General features: G+C 40.3%; 1 protein-coding gene across 1 annotated transcript in view; it reads left to right on the top strand.

Moving 5' to 3' along the window:
- The window catches only part of tenm1 (teneurin transmembrane protein 1), a 228295-nt gene that overhangs the window by 70840 nt on the left and 143709 nt on the right, over positions 1–13746 (top strand). Inside the window, 1 exon segment of the mRNA XM_061685196.1 lies at positions 5103–5341. Within this exon segment, the coding sequence (XP_061541180.1) occupies positions 5103–5341 (239 nt within the window).

The following is a 13746-nucleotide window of genomic DNA, read 5'->3' as shown; positions in this document are numbered from 1 at the left end:
ACATACAGAATGACTGTTTAAACTTTAGTCTTGGCAAATCAACTGCTTATGACACATTTCATGCTGCTTGGCTTCAAATCCAGACAAACAGTTCTCAATGTCTCGCAGCTGCAACAGTAAAGTTGACACACTGACACAGACATCAAGGCATACCTTTGGAATAGTTTCTGCCAAGTTCATGCAATATCAAAACGGACATTTTGTCTTCAGTTTAAAAAACAACTTTGAATGGAAGTTCACGGGTTGCAATACTATCAAACGCCAGTGGGTGGCGCCTTGCATGCATGTTTGAATATTAAGCAAATAGTTAATCGCTGTATTTGCGTTCCACTGTCGAGCTGTCCCAGTTTGGTCCCTATCTTCAAAAGAAGGAAAGGAGTCTTTCTGAAGACGGGAATCACGATTTGACGGGAAGTTGATAATCAGGTTATGGTCCAGTAGGCGTCTTCTCGTGGTTGTCTCGCACAGCAGGGCCGCTTGGAAAAAAGCAGCTGATCAAGTTGTGGGGAAGTCTTTTGGCAACTGGCTCAGAGTCACTACAACAGGTTGCGTTGGTATCGGAACACGTCGTGCCGTGTTACCACTGTCTGACTGAGATACGGCAAGATTTTATGGCAGTAGTCTGACATCGTGCCATCATGAAGGACCAAATTTGTCTTTGATTCAGGCACTACAGAATAATTGTGCCACGTTTTCTTTCATGGCACAAATCCTTCATGCAGAAAAAACATGTTTAACCTTTGTAAACCTCTACTTTTCAGATTGACGTGTTTTTACTAAATTTCACTTTTTTTTATTTTAAATCATAACATTTCTTGCAAAACAAACGTAATTTGGCAACATGCGGTTGCGAATGAAGGAATAGAGTGGCCTATGTGGCAGCTTGGTGTCCTTCAATGCTATCATTCTGCTGTCTGGCTCGACATTAATGACCTGTCCTCTGAGGACCATTCGGAGACCCACCAGCAGCCTGTGACCCCACACCCTCTGCCGCTTGAAGGGAACACAGTCAGGCAAAGCTGTGTGCATTGCACACCGTCAACTACTATTAATGTCAATAGAGCATGAAGTAACCTAGGGCAATGGATGAGGATATTTTCTGGCAAAAGAACATACACACATTTTGCAAAGAAAACAAATATATAATAATAATAATAATAATGAGGAGGGTCACTGATGGTGTAGTGGTGCACTCGCCTGACTTTGGTGCGGGCAGCGTGGGATCAGTTCCCACTCAGTGACGGTGTGAATGTGAGTGCGAATGGTTGTCCTTGTCTATATGTGCCCTGCGACTGACTGGCGACCAGTTCAGGGTGTAGTCAGCCTTTCGCCCAAAGTCAGCTGGGATAGGCTCCAGCCCCCCGCGACCCTAACCAGGATAAGCGGTGTTGACAATGGATGGATGGATAATGAGGAGGTGTCACATTAGTATCCCCATCACCAACAGACTTACGGGAGTTCACTTTCAAATTGGAGTCTAGTAAGAGAACACTGCAAAAGCTGCTTATACCGTACTTCCTATTTGTCTGCCAAGATCCACTTTTTCAAATTGGATAGTTCCCCATTCCTTATATTCATGCTTCCTCAGTTCACACCTTGGCTTGTAGTCCTTGCCTCCATTATCCTGAAAAAATTTAGAATCAGTGAAACAATTAATTGCACTTCATTTTATCTTCATCTGCTATCCTAAGTGTTCTTATAAAACAATCGTTAGTAATGGAATCTAGAGATGAAATTCTATGAACATTTCTTCTTAAAGTTATAAGGGGACCCTCAATTTACGACAGTGTTTAGTCCCTACGGAAGTGACATAACCTTAATTTGTACATAAGCAACAATTAAAAAAAAAACTGCAAGCTGAAAAAAAAACAAAAAACTGCAAGCTGTTCGTAGCCTTGAAATGTTGAATTATCACGTTTGTCAGTATTTTCAAAGTATTGCTAATAAATGTTTACCAAAGAAATACAGAAACATGCATCAATAACTTTTTTACCTTTTACTTTACTAAGACAACAGTGATATAATTTGCTTAAAGCATTGCTGTACAAATTTTGTGTGAGTAATGAGTATTGTCCACGTCCTTTTCCTGCATTCTCTGCATGAAGGGTAATTATCTTGGATTAATTTTCCATCCGCTGTCCTATAAAAAGTGAAATACTACCACACTTTTGCCCTTGTCTTCTTTGTAGGTGAAAAACATCATCATCTGGGCTGCCTTTTGCCTTGCCACGGCACTAGCAGAAACATAAGTAAAAACATAGCCTGACGTAATCATCATTTTAACTATCTGAGTCGCGTCCTCTTCTTTTTCTATGGGTTGCATCTTCTTCTTCTTCTTCTTTGATGTTACAATAAGCTACGAACAATGGGAAAATCCAAAAGACAACTGCTTTTCAAATAACAGCAGACTTAATGACAATTAAAACATTAAAAAATAATAGTAATAACTGTCCATAATTCTATTGTGGTTAGTTAATCATAATCCATTTCATACCGACTGGAATCAGAGGCTACTCATGATGTTGTACCAGAAAAATTAATATCTGATCAGGCGTGTTGTTTGGAAGTGCTAAGTTAAATTATTTTGGGGGGAATTTAGTATTTTGTTGAAATATAACATATACCAAATATGGGTGATCCTTTTTTGTAGGTATTTCCAACTTTAGAATTGTTTTCGGCGGCACGGTGTACGACTGGTTAGCATATCTGCCTCACAGTTCTGAGGACCGAGGTTAAAATCCCGCCCTCGCCTGTGTGGAGTTCATGTTCTTCCTCGTGCCTGCGTGGGTTTTCTCTGGGTACTTCGGTTTCATCCCACATCCCATGGTAGGTTGTTGATTGAAGAGTCCAAATTCCTCGTAGGTGTTAATGTGAGTGTGAATGGTTGTTTGTTTATATGTGCTCCGCGATTGGCTGGCGACCAGTTCAGGGGTACCCCACCTCTCGCCCGAAGATAGCTGGGATAAGCGACCCTTGTGAGGATAAGCAGTACAGAAAAAGGGATGGATGGATGGAATTCTTTTCAGTACACCAACCAAATGATGTCTGCGTTTTACTGGTCACATATTCTTTTATTCCGCCCAATCTTGAATTTCTTATGGAACTAATTATATAATACAAGGGGAATCCCAATGTTGAGGTACCACATTTATTTTGTAACGGAAACTTTTCAGATAAATCTTTGATGGATTATTGCTTGCTAATTTAAGAGATGTCTTTGATCAAAAACACACACACGCACATACATATGCACCCAAAGATGTGGGTTATAAAAGATTTAAAGTGCTTCAAAGGAGGATTGATGTAGAACCTGCATGTCTGAATTCTTAGCTGTCCTTTAGCCGTTATTAAAAAATGTCCCCTACCTCAGACACAAGCCCTTTAAAGAGGTTTCAGTCAAGCATTCTCCAGAGTGTGAATCCAACCAAGAGCAGATTTGCATAGTCAAAATGTGACTCAGATACTCGATACCTGAGAAAATATGATGCATTTGCTTTTCTTTTAAAGACGTACTTAAACGCTGTCCTATATTTGCCTCACAATAACCATGCCTGTTTCCAGTTTCATGTTACAGTCTTATTTGGAAGGACACAAACATTGGTCCCAAAGGTGGCGGGTAGTTTGTGGGACATAGACTTTACATCTCAAACCAACAGCAACTCATAAATAAGGTGTCAGTGGTAATATAGTATTTTACCAACCAATGTAGCCATCTCTGTGCAAAGTTTAGGATGATGTCACTGGTAATATGATCCTGATGTTATGGATATACACATTATACATCTAATGTACATCTAATGATCTGCAATAACAAGAGTTGAAAAAAAAACCTTCACAAAGAAAATAATGCTTAATTTGTATTTGACTGGTCGGCAGTCAACCGCAGGACGCACTGACAAATCATCATTCAAACACACATTCACACCTGTGGGCAATTTAGAGTCTTCAATCAACCTAACCTCCTTGTTTTAGCAATGTGGGAGGAAGCTGGAGTACCTGGAGAAAACCCACCAAAACACACGGGGAGGTCATGCAAACTCCACACAGGAAGGACGGAGCCAAGATTTGAACCCAGACCATAGCACTGTGAGGCAATTGTGTTAACCATGTGCTGCCATACTGTTTAACAATATGATGCAGTAGATTACCAGAACTCTGCAAACTAAAACCATCATTAAAAACATTGTTAGATTCATAACAATAATTAAATTTGTATTGGATCATATTCATCTGTGCCACCTGTACCATATACTTAAGATACAGTAAATACAAACAGACATGGCATTACAAAACTCCCTAATTTTCACTTACCTCTGTACATACAGTACTTGCTGAATCATTGCATTAGTGCCTCCATTATTACTTTTTTTTTCTTTTCCCACCAAATCTAGGCTAATGCTGTTCTAACTAGCCTTGTTGCACAAACTGATGAAGCCAGCTCGGATGACAAGCGAAACGTCGAAGACAACCAGAGCAGTCCAGTTGCGATCGATTCAATGTTTTGACAATAAAATGACCTGGATGAATGAGAACATTCACAGGCATGCTTCCTCAGAATTGTATAGTTTCAATCACTATTACTGAATCACTGTTCTTTGGTTAACTCCAGTACATTTATGTACCATACCCCGTTCTTGTACATTATACCAAGTGTACATGTGTATTGTCTATCCTGCTATATAGTAACAGAAATGTCTTGTGTGTTTTTAGTAGTCGTGAGCCTACTTCGACATGTGTTAGTTTCTTATATTCTCCAAGGGAAACCATTTTAGTATAATGTACATCTTAAGGCCACTCGCGCAGCAATCTTAATTACCACCCTATGTAGATCTGATAAAAAATCTGTCAGTGACAGATGCTATCAAAGCACAGTTTACTGTCACAACATCATCAGTATCCAAGGTAAAAACAAGGACAAGAGGTCAATTAAATATTTTTTTTTAATTATTATTATTGAACAGGTTAAAAAATGGGCTATTGCATTATACATTGTATAAACACATACTCAGTACTTGTCTAGCAATGGAGCTTCAGCTACAATTACAGGATCATTAATATTCAATTATTTGAAATAAATGCAACATTGTGTTTCTCTATTTTAGACACTTCCTATTCAAGCAAGGCTCAGGCTCATCGGCCCTGCTGTCAGGTGCGGGGCAAGGTTACCCCTTGACCACTGGGACAGTGTATTCGCCTCCGCCCAGGCCCCTGCCTCGCAGCAGTGTGACCAGACCACTGTTTACCTTCAACAAGCCTCATCGCTGCTGCAACTGGAAGTGCACAGCATTATCTGCATCACTTCTCACTCTTACCCTGGCTCTGCTGCTCACATATGTCATTGGTGAGTTCCTCTTCCATTGGACAACAATTTTTACTTAATCTAACAAGTATGTTTTTGGTATGTTAAAAACATTTTCTAATTTTGCTGTAATTCTGTACAAACGTAGGATTTGGACAAATGGATATTTGTTTTTATTTTGCGCTCCATCCAGATTCAGAGTAAAATTAGATTATTTGTACCCTTCAGACTTTTCCACGTTTTAAATAATTTCAACAAAACCAAAATACATATCACATTTTTCATACATTTTCAGAGTTCATTCTGTTTAAAATATGATAACAATGATGATGATGCTGATGATAATTATGATGATGAGGCTGATGCAATTTGGAATAATATCACTTGTTAAGTTGAGAGGAACGAGTTCTCGGTGTTGTGTTTTCTTTTATTTTTGCCATTAATTTAAAAAACAATCACCAAAGGAGCCGTTCTATTACAAAATAAATTTGAAATATAATCAATGCAAACTACTACAAAGGCCATTATACACAACCAGAATGTTGTAGCAATAAGATGTGTAAAATGGATTTAAACACAGCAAATAATGTATTCCGAATCTGTGGGAAATTCTAAATTGCATTGGAGTCATTGGACCAAAGCACACAAAACTGGTTATTATTCTATGATGAATAGATGCACAAATTCAGTTGTAAAATGTTAACTCCCATAGCTCTCTCTCTCTATCTATCTCTCGCTTTCTCTCTCGCTCTCTCTCTCTCTCACTCTCTCTCTCTCTCTCTCTCTCTCTCTCTCTCTCTCTCTCTCTCTCTCTCTCTCTCACACACACACACACACACACACACAAACACACACACACACACACACACACATCAAAAACCACATGACTCCTCCTGAATCTGAGGTCCACCTCGCTCTCTCACATTGAAAACCACATGACTCCTCCTGAATCTGAGGTCCACCGTAAAGAGGTGATGGTTCAAAGAGGAGGCCATAAAAATTCCAAACATACCAAAAGGCATCTCAGCAACCATCTGATATCACTCTCTCGCAAGAATATTATTTGTGTATATACTCGTGAATGAAACAGCACAATAAAAATGCATCATAGAGGCCAGCCTCGACGCCAGACCATGGTCTCCAAGTGCATATATCCCAACCCTCCACCCATTCAATCCCTTCATGTGGTGTCGCTCAAAAGTCATACTCAGGATGTCAGGGGTGGTTGGGGGGTTCACATTAATCACACACAGCCAAAGCCATGCAGATTAATCCCCTGGCTGCACCATGCTATCCCATTAATGTCCCAGACCTGGTAATTAGTGCATTAGTGAGGAGTGTGAGTGATGACGAGGAGACAACATAACCTTTTAATTGGTGTCATGCTCCACTCCTGCTTGACAATGATTGATCTCAGTGTTGCCATTACCATAGCAACTACATTTAGATGGATAGGAAAAAGAAAAAAAATTTAAAATACAAGATTAAAGTGGTCATGTCATAATGTCTTTGTTAAATTTGAGAGGTCGAGACACAGGCAACCACATGATTAGGTTTGTTCATTACATAATGATTCCATCATTTCAATCAATTAATTAATCAGAATCATCCTTATTTGCCAAGTATGTCCAAAAAAACACACAATAAATTTGTCTCCGGTAGTTGGAGCCGCTCTAGTACAACAACAGACAGTCAATTGACAGAGAACACTTTTGAGATATAAAGACATTGAGAAAAACAGTCATTGAGCAATAAAGGGTTGCTAGTTATCTGGTAATGCTGGTACAATTGTTTTTATTTTATTAATTTTTTTTGACAATTGTGCAAAAAGTCCTCTAGCACTTAGAGCAGTTTGAATGACTAATATAGCAATATTGCGGTGCAATGACCATTGTGCAAAGGGCGCCGAGACTTCAAGGAGTGTGTGCAGTTTAAAGTGACTAGTAGCTCGATAATCTGGGACAATGTTGATTGTGCAAATGTTCCAGATACTCCTCAGTCAATGTGCAAGTGGGGCAGATGCTACTCTGGCAGATGAGTGGCCAGTATTGGTCAACAAAAGATATGCAAATAGTGCAGCGTGGCGAGACAACTACAGTGAGTGCACGAGTAATGTATAATTGGCCCGACAGAAATGTGACAACAAACTCAAGACAAAAAATTGGTAGCATGTTGCAATGGAATTGTAAGTTAACTGTTTAAGAACTTGATTGCAAAAGGGAAGAAGGTGTTGGAATGTCTGCTAGTTCTAGTTTGCATTGATCAGTAGCGCCTACCTGAACGAAGGAGCTGGAAGAGCAGGTGACCAGGATCTGGAGGGTCCGAGAGGATTTTGCACGCGCTTATCTTAGTTCTGGAAGCGTGCAAGTCCTCAAGGGTGGGTAGGGGGTACCGACAATCTTTTCAGCAGCACATGAGCATTGAAGTCCCCCAGCAGAATGATGGAGTCCCCAGCGGGAGCGCTCTCCAGCACCCCCTCCAAAGACTCCAAAAAGGGTGGTTACACTGAACTACTGTTTGGTGCATATGCACAAACAACAGTCAGGACCCGTCCCCCCACCTAAAGGCGGAGGGAGGCTCCCCTCTCGTCCACTGGGGTGAACCCCAACGTACAGGCGCTGAGCCGGGGGGGAAGAAGTATACCCACACCTGCTCGGCGCCTCTCACCGTGGGCAACTCAAGAGGACTGGTACCAGAACCCAAGCCGTGTGTGGAGGCGAGCCCGACTATATCTAATTGGAATGTCAAGACCTCACACACCAGCTCAGGCTCCTTCCCTGCCAGAGAGGTGACATTCCAAGTTCCTAGACCCATCTTTTGTAGCCGGGGATCAGATCGCCAAGGTAACCGCTTCCGGCCACCACCCAGCTCACATTGCACCCGACCCCTATGCAAACAATGGGGCCGGGCCCCATTGGGTGCCGGCCCAGCCACCAGTTTTGCATTGCAACAATTTATATTTATTTTCTAAATTAATTGAGTTTAGGATTAGATGTTTGTCACTGTAGTCTTACCATGCCTGAAATTACCTCTTTGCAGCAAACAACGCAGGGATAGTCTAACAAACAGCAAAGCGCACTGTGTAAACTTAACAACACAAAGGGAAATACTCCTGGGAAACATGATTTCTTTTTTTCCAGAGAGACAGCGAGAAAGAGAGAGAAGAAAAGCATCATCTCGGCAGGAAACTGAACTTCTGAAAAAAAATATTTCATTGTTTTAGGGCATGAGAGGGGATATGTCTTTCTACATGGCAAAAAAAATAAATAAAAAATCATGACGTGCTTTTTTTCAAACATGAAGACGTGGCTACAAAAATAGAACATAACTAACTTGTGCCATGGATAATGTAAACAAAAACACGGGCCTCAAAATGGAGATATTTAAAAACACCACGGTTAAAGTTACAGAGTAAATGCTGAAAATGGAGGGCCTGAGCATGTGGTAGATATGCCATGTAGGCATGCGGTAGTACCGGTATGTCATCACCAAAACAACACGACCACCACCCTGTTGTTGTGTGTGCCACTCAAGCTAATGCATGTTGCAATTGGTTGTTGACCAGCCCAAGGTATATCCTATACCCGGAGAAAACCCACACAAGCATGAGGAGAACATGCAAACGCCACATAGGAAGGCTTGAGCCCATACTCAGAACACCAACCTCAGAACTTTGAGGTGGATCTGCTAACCACTCATTCACTGTACCATGTTGGAAATTATCTGAATGAAAATAATTGGTTGGACACAAGTAAACAAAACTAATCTCACGTGAGTCATTGAAGTCTGATAATCCATTCATCCATTTTCTTTACCACTTATACTCACCAGGGTCACGGGCTGCTGGAGCCTATCCCAGGTATCTCTGGGCAGGAGGCGGAGTACACTCAGAACTGGTCGACAGCCAATTGCAGGGCACATAGAAACAAACAACCATTTTCACTCACATTCACACCTACGGGCAATTTAGAGTCTTCAATCAACCTACCATGCATGTTTTGGGGATGTGGGAGGAAATCAGACTGCCCGGAGAAAACCCACGCAGGCACGGGGAGAACATGTAAACTCCACACAGGCGGGGCCAGGGATTGAACCCCATTCCCCCAGAACTGTGAGGCAGATGTGCTAACCAGTCGGTCACCGTCCCGGCTGAAGTTATAATCTGTGACTTAATTAATTTGGAGAATAACCCAGCCAATAATGAAGCAATAATAATCCAGTATATTTCTGATTAAGGTGTCCAATTAGAGAGTGAATGGGGCAATATATGAATGCAGATATTACTGTTTTTAAGTTATTGCAGCACATGCCCCGTGTTTTCAGTAGGTGACACAGTGTTCCTCTGTCTTTACTACCCTCTCTTTCTCCTCGCAGACCCCCACAGTGCTGCAGAGACTGTGAATTGCTTTGTTAATTTGTTCATTTCCCAGTGCACCTCCATCCTGCGGAGTTAACTTGTTATTAAGCACAGCACGGCCATCAGATATGAGGAGCGGGCATTATGATGGGGCATTTAAGGAGAGCTAGAGGACAGGTTCAGATTGCATCTATAATGTTGAAGGATAGATGTGATGACACCACCACCAGTCACTCATTTTATTGTTTAAGCCCCATTTGAGTTCTGCCTCTGTAAAACCTTCATGCCCTTTTGTGTCAGAAAAGCTAATCAGGGTATGCTGCGCCTCACTTAATTCCACACAACTGATTTCACAATCAAACAATTTGCTATTATATATTGAATCATATATGACCGGAGGCTGAGATGTGACGTTATATATAAAAGAGGCTCGTCAATGAATTAGTTACACAACAGCTCGCTGTGATCAAATAATCTTGAAACACATTCCAGTCACAAATGTGTGTGGTCCCCCCAAACATAAACATTATTCCCAAAGGTCAATCTTGGTTCAATGTCCAATTTTATAGGGTGTGTGTGTACAGTCTGAATTCACAAGTTTTATTGAGTTTAATTGCCAAGAATATATGTATCCTTACTTTATTGACTTTGCTGTGATACCGTAACTCAACTTGAGAAACAAACAAACAAAAAATACATTGAAAAATACCTGCCTTTTTTGTGACCTAAAAAAAAAGAAAGAATTATTTTCATACATTAAAAATCATTATTACATCTTATAATTTTGCCTGCCCCAATACAGTCTATACATTTTAGACAATTAATTTCCTGTGTCCTACTGGGTCTTAAACTGATAAACATGGGTTAACCATGCCATAGGTAAAAGACAACAATAAGGTATCACATACATTTAACTATAGCTGAGATTATTATTATGTACAGGCAACCTTATATTAAAGTGCCTGTACAGTACTTTAATTGGGTATAATGTAAGTAGTTACCTAAGTTAGGCCGAAGGACAAGCTTTTTATCAGCTATTATTTAACTTCCACATGCAGGCCAAACTTTGTCAGACTCCTTCTTCAATTTGACCACCCACCCAAAGTGCAAGCCCTCGATTGTTGCCGAGACCATATCATATCATTCCCTTTATGTGCTGCTCCATAGCTGTTGGATGAACCCATATGTCAAGATTTTCTCTTTCATACAGAGGTGTCTTACTAACGAGTTTAATTTAACCACACTTGTACCTGAAATCACTCGTATCTCTAATGAACTTTCCCTTTTGAAATGAATGGAAAAGCCTGAATTCATTCCACCCTTCAAAAAAAAAAAAAAAAACATTTTGTTTTCATGTTCATAATAAAGAAAATAGCACTGTATAAACATGTAAACTGGAACGCTTGTAAGTCGAGATACCACAATATAATATAAGTAGGCCTAGGCTTTCGCAAATCCCCAAGCTTCTTAGCTTGAATTATGGTAAGTAGTCTTTGTTATTAACCACTGGGTTAACAAGTTAATAAGTTGCAGCAGTGTCCTGAGGCACATGCCAACGTAAGGCCCATTAACATCTGCAGTAATTCCCTCATTACACATTTGACCTGCAAGACATTTCCTCTGAAACAAACTTAAATCTTAAAATAGGTAGGTCATGGTTTGCAAATGCTTCCTCCTGAAGCTCGTTTTATACAGCAAAATAAATAATAAATCCATACTCATAGAGGACAATGGTTTGGAAGAAGTGAAAAATCAAATAGAATTTTAGCAGGTACAACAAAAGATTACAAATTGGTATTGAATCTTATTTTGCGAGGATAATAAATCACTCCAGATGGCACAGATGTAACACTTGTAGCTAGCTTATCTGACACATGTGACAGCTCAAGAGGTAATAAACAGTGGTGTGGCCTTGTTTGATACCTGCTGCTGTACATATTGTGCTGGGTAGCTACAGTGTTAGAAAACAACCAATTGGTGTGCATGCAACACTGTGTGGATTGTGGCTCAAATAATGCACATTCGAGTTGTTGGGAGGAAGAAGGAAACCAATTGTTTTATATAACTGGCTGTCTAACATGAATACATCCTGTGCATGCATACAATACATTTCTTCATACTCAAGGGATGTAGTATTGAGGTTGTTTTGTGGAGGTCCCAATGAAGTGCAGTGTGAGATTGAAGGCGTGGATATACCACTCACACCAGTATGGCGCAAAACCTCAAAGCAATTAATCTACTGAGGACATTCATTAGATTGTGACAACATTATACTGTACAGTAATAACAGCAGCAAAGTGAAGTGTCACTGTGGGGTTGTTATTATGTACAGTATGTTCTGCCGTTTTCATCTGCATTGTTCACCAGCTACAGGCCTATCACGTTTGTTTGTTTTTTTCTTTTTTTTCTTCAAGTTTCCTTTCTTATTGGCTTTCACAGTATGCTTACTTTGTGTAATGTCCTCATATGGGAAAGGAGAGCCATAGTCGCAGACACACTTTTCAGCAGTTTATTGAATGCCGGTAAAACAATAAAACACATATACAGTGAGCACACTTACGCAGGAGCTTGCCAGCGCTCTCGCCAGACACTCACACAAAGACTCGTCAACATCACAAGTCAGCCCACCAGGGCCTGGATGAATCATGCATGAATACATGTGCTGCAGCTTTGAAAATTGTTTGAAAAAACTGGAACAAGGAACTCGTGTTTTTGAGCTTGTGAGTCCAATTGTATTTTGTTGTGTATTGCTTATTGAATGTTTGAGATGTCGATGATGATATGATGTGTATTTGTTTGTGGGTGCATGTATATGCCTTTGTGTGGGCGCGTGTGTGTGTGTGTGTGTGTGTGTGTGTGTGTTCCTCACTTGTACCTTCTTTCAGCCAGCTGCTTCATGCCTCATTGGGGTTCGTATTGATTGGTCCAGTTTCTCTTTGTTTTCACTTTTCTATTTTGGTCAACTGATGCAGCTCTAAGAAACCCACTGGCCTTTGCTAAAAAGGTTCTAACTGCTATAGGAGCCACTGATAAAATTACTTTTAAAAGTCCAGACAGGCTGTGGTCAGAAGGCTTTGAATGGAGAGTCCTTTGTCAGAATGTCTCCAGAAGGCAGAGACATTGCTATCAAATTCAATGACTCCAAAGTTCCCCTGGTAAGCATATGTAGTATGTTCACACACATTAACATGGGTTTATGCATTTCCTACATATTTGTCTGTGATATCTCCTAAGTACTGAACTGCATCACATGGGCAGCCAGAATTGATCACTCCAGAGTTTATTATTTTCACCTTAATCATCATGCTAATCTTATCAAGAAATTTACAAATTTCTATTATTCTGACTTTGAAACATTTGTGGAAGGCCATTTAGTGTTCCTGTTTGACATAAAGCAGGATCCATAATTGAAAATGATTTGGGATGGGTGGTGAAGCTCTTCCACAGAACCCTGACCTTAACCCCGTTAAATACCTTTTGCCATGAACTAAATTGAAGGTAGTCATCCAAGAGTCACCCAACATCAGTGACATCTGATCTCACAAATGTTCTTCTGAATGAATGAACAATAATTGCCACGAACATTCCAAAATTGTAAATGCAAGTCTTCCCAGAACAATAGAAGCTATAACTGCCAAAGGGAGAAAAGCCAATATTACATCAATTGCCATTGCCATCTATTTTTGGTAATACTGTTGCCTATATAATGTATGCAGTGTGTGGCTGGTTGTCTTTTTCGTCATGGTAGTTGATGATCGCCAGAGGGGATTGTAACATGGCACCTGTCCCTGCTTCACTTAATCCTGTATGTCTATAACATAACTCATTTTTCAGATTAGTTAGACACCAAGTGGGACGTAAAGAGAGAGTGAGTGGCAGTTGTGACAATGAAATGTAGGTCAGTGAATAGTGGATGTGACAATCACATTCCATTACCGTGACCAACTCTACAACAATGAGATTACCAATTAAAGTATTATTCAAAAACCACTATTGAGTGTCAAGGCAAACTCATCAAAGTGGCCATTGTCTAAATACTAATTGTACATGAATCTCATCATGTGCATGTGAACACCTCCACGCTTTCTTT

This window comes from Phycodurus eques, chromosome 9 (genome assembly GCF_024500275.1).
Source record: "Phycodurus eques isolate BA_2022a chromosome 9, UOR_Pequ_1.1, whole genome shotgun sequence".
Lineage (NCBI taxonomy): Eukaryota > Metazoa > Chordata > Actinopteri > Syngnathiformes > Syngnathidae > Phycodurus > Phycodurus eques.
The sequence above is the reverse complement of the archived record's forward strand: the minus strand, read 5'-3'. Positions and strand labels throughout refer to the sequence as shown.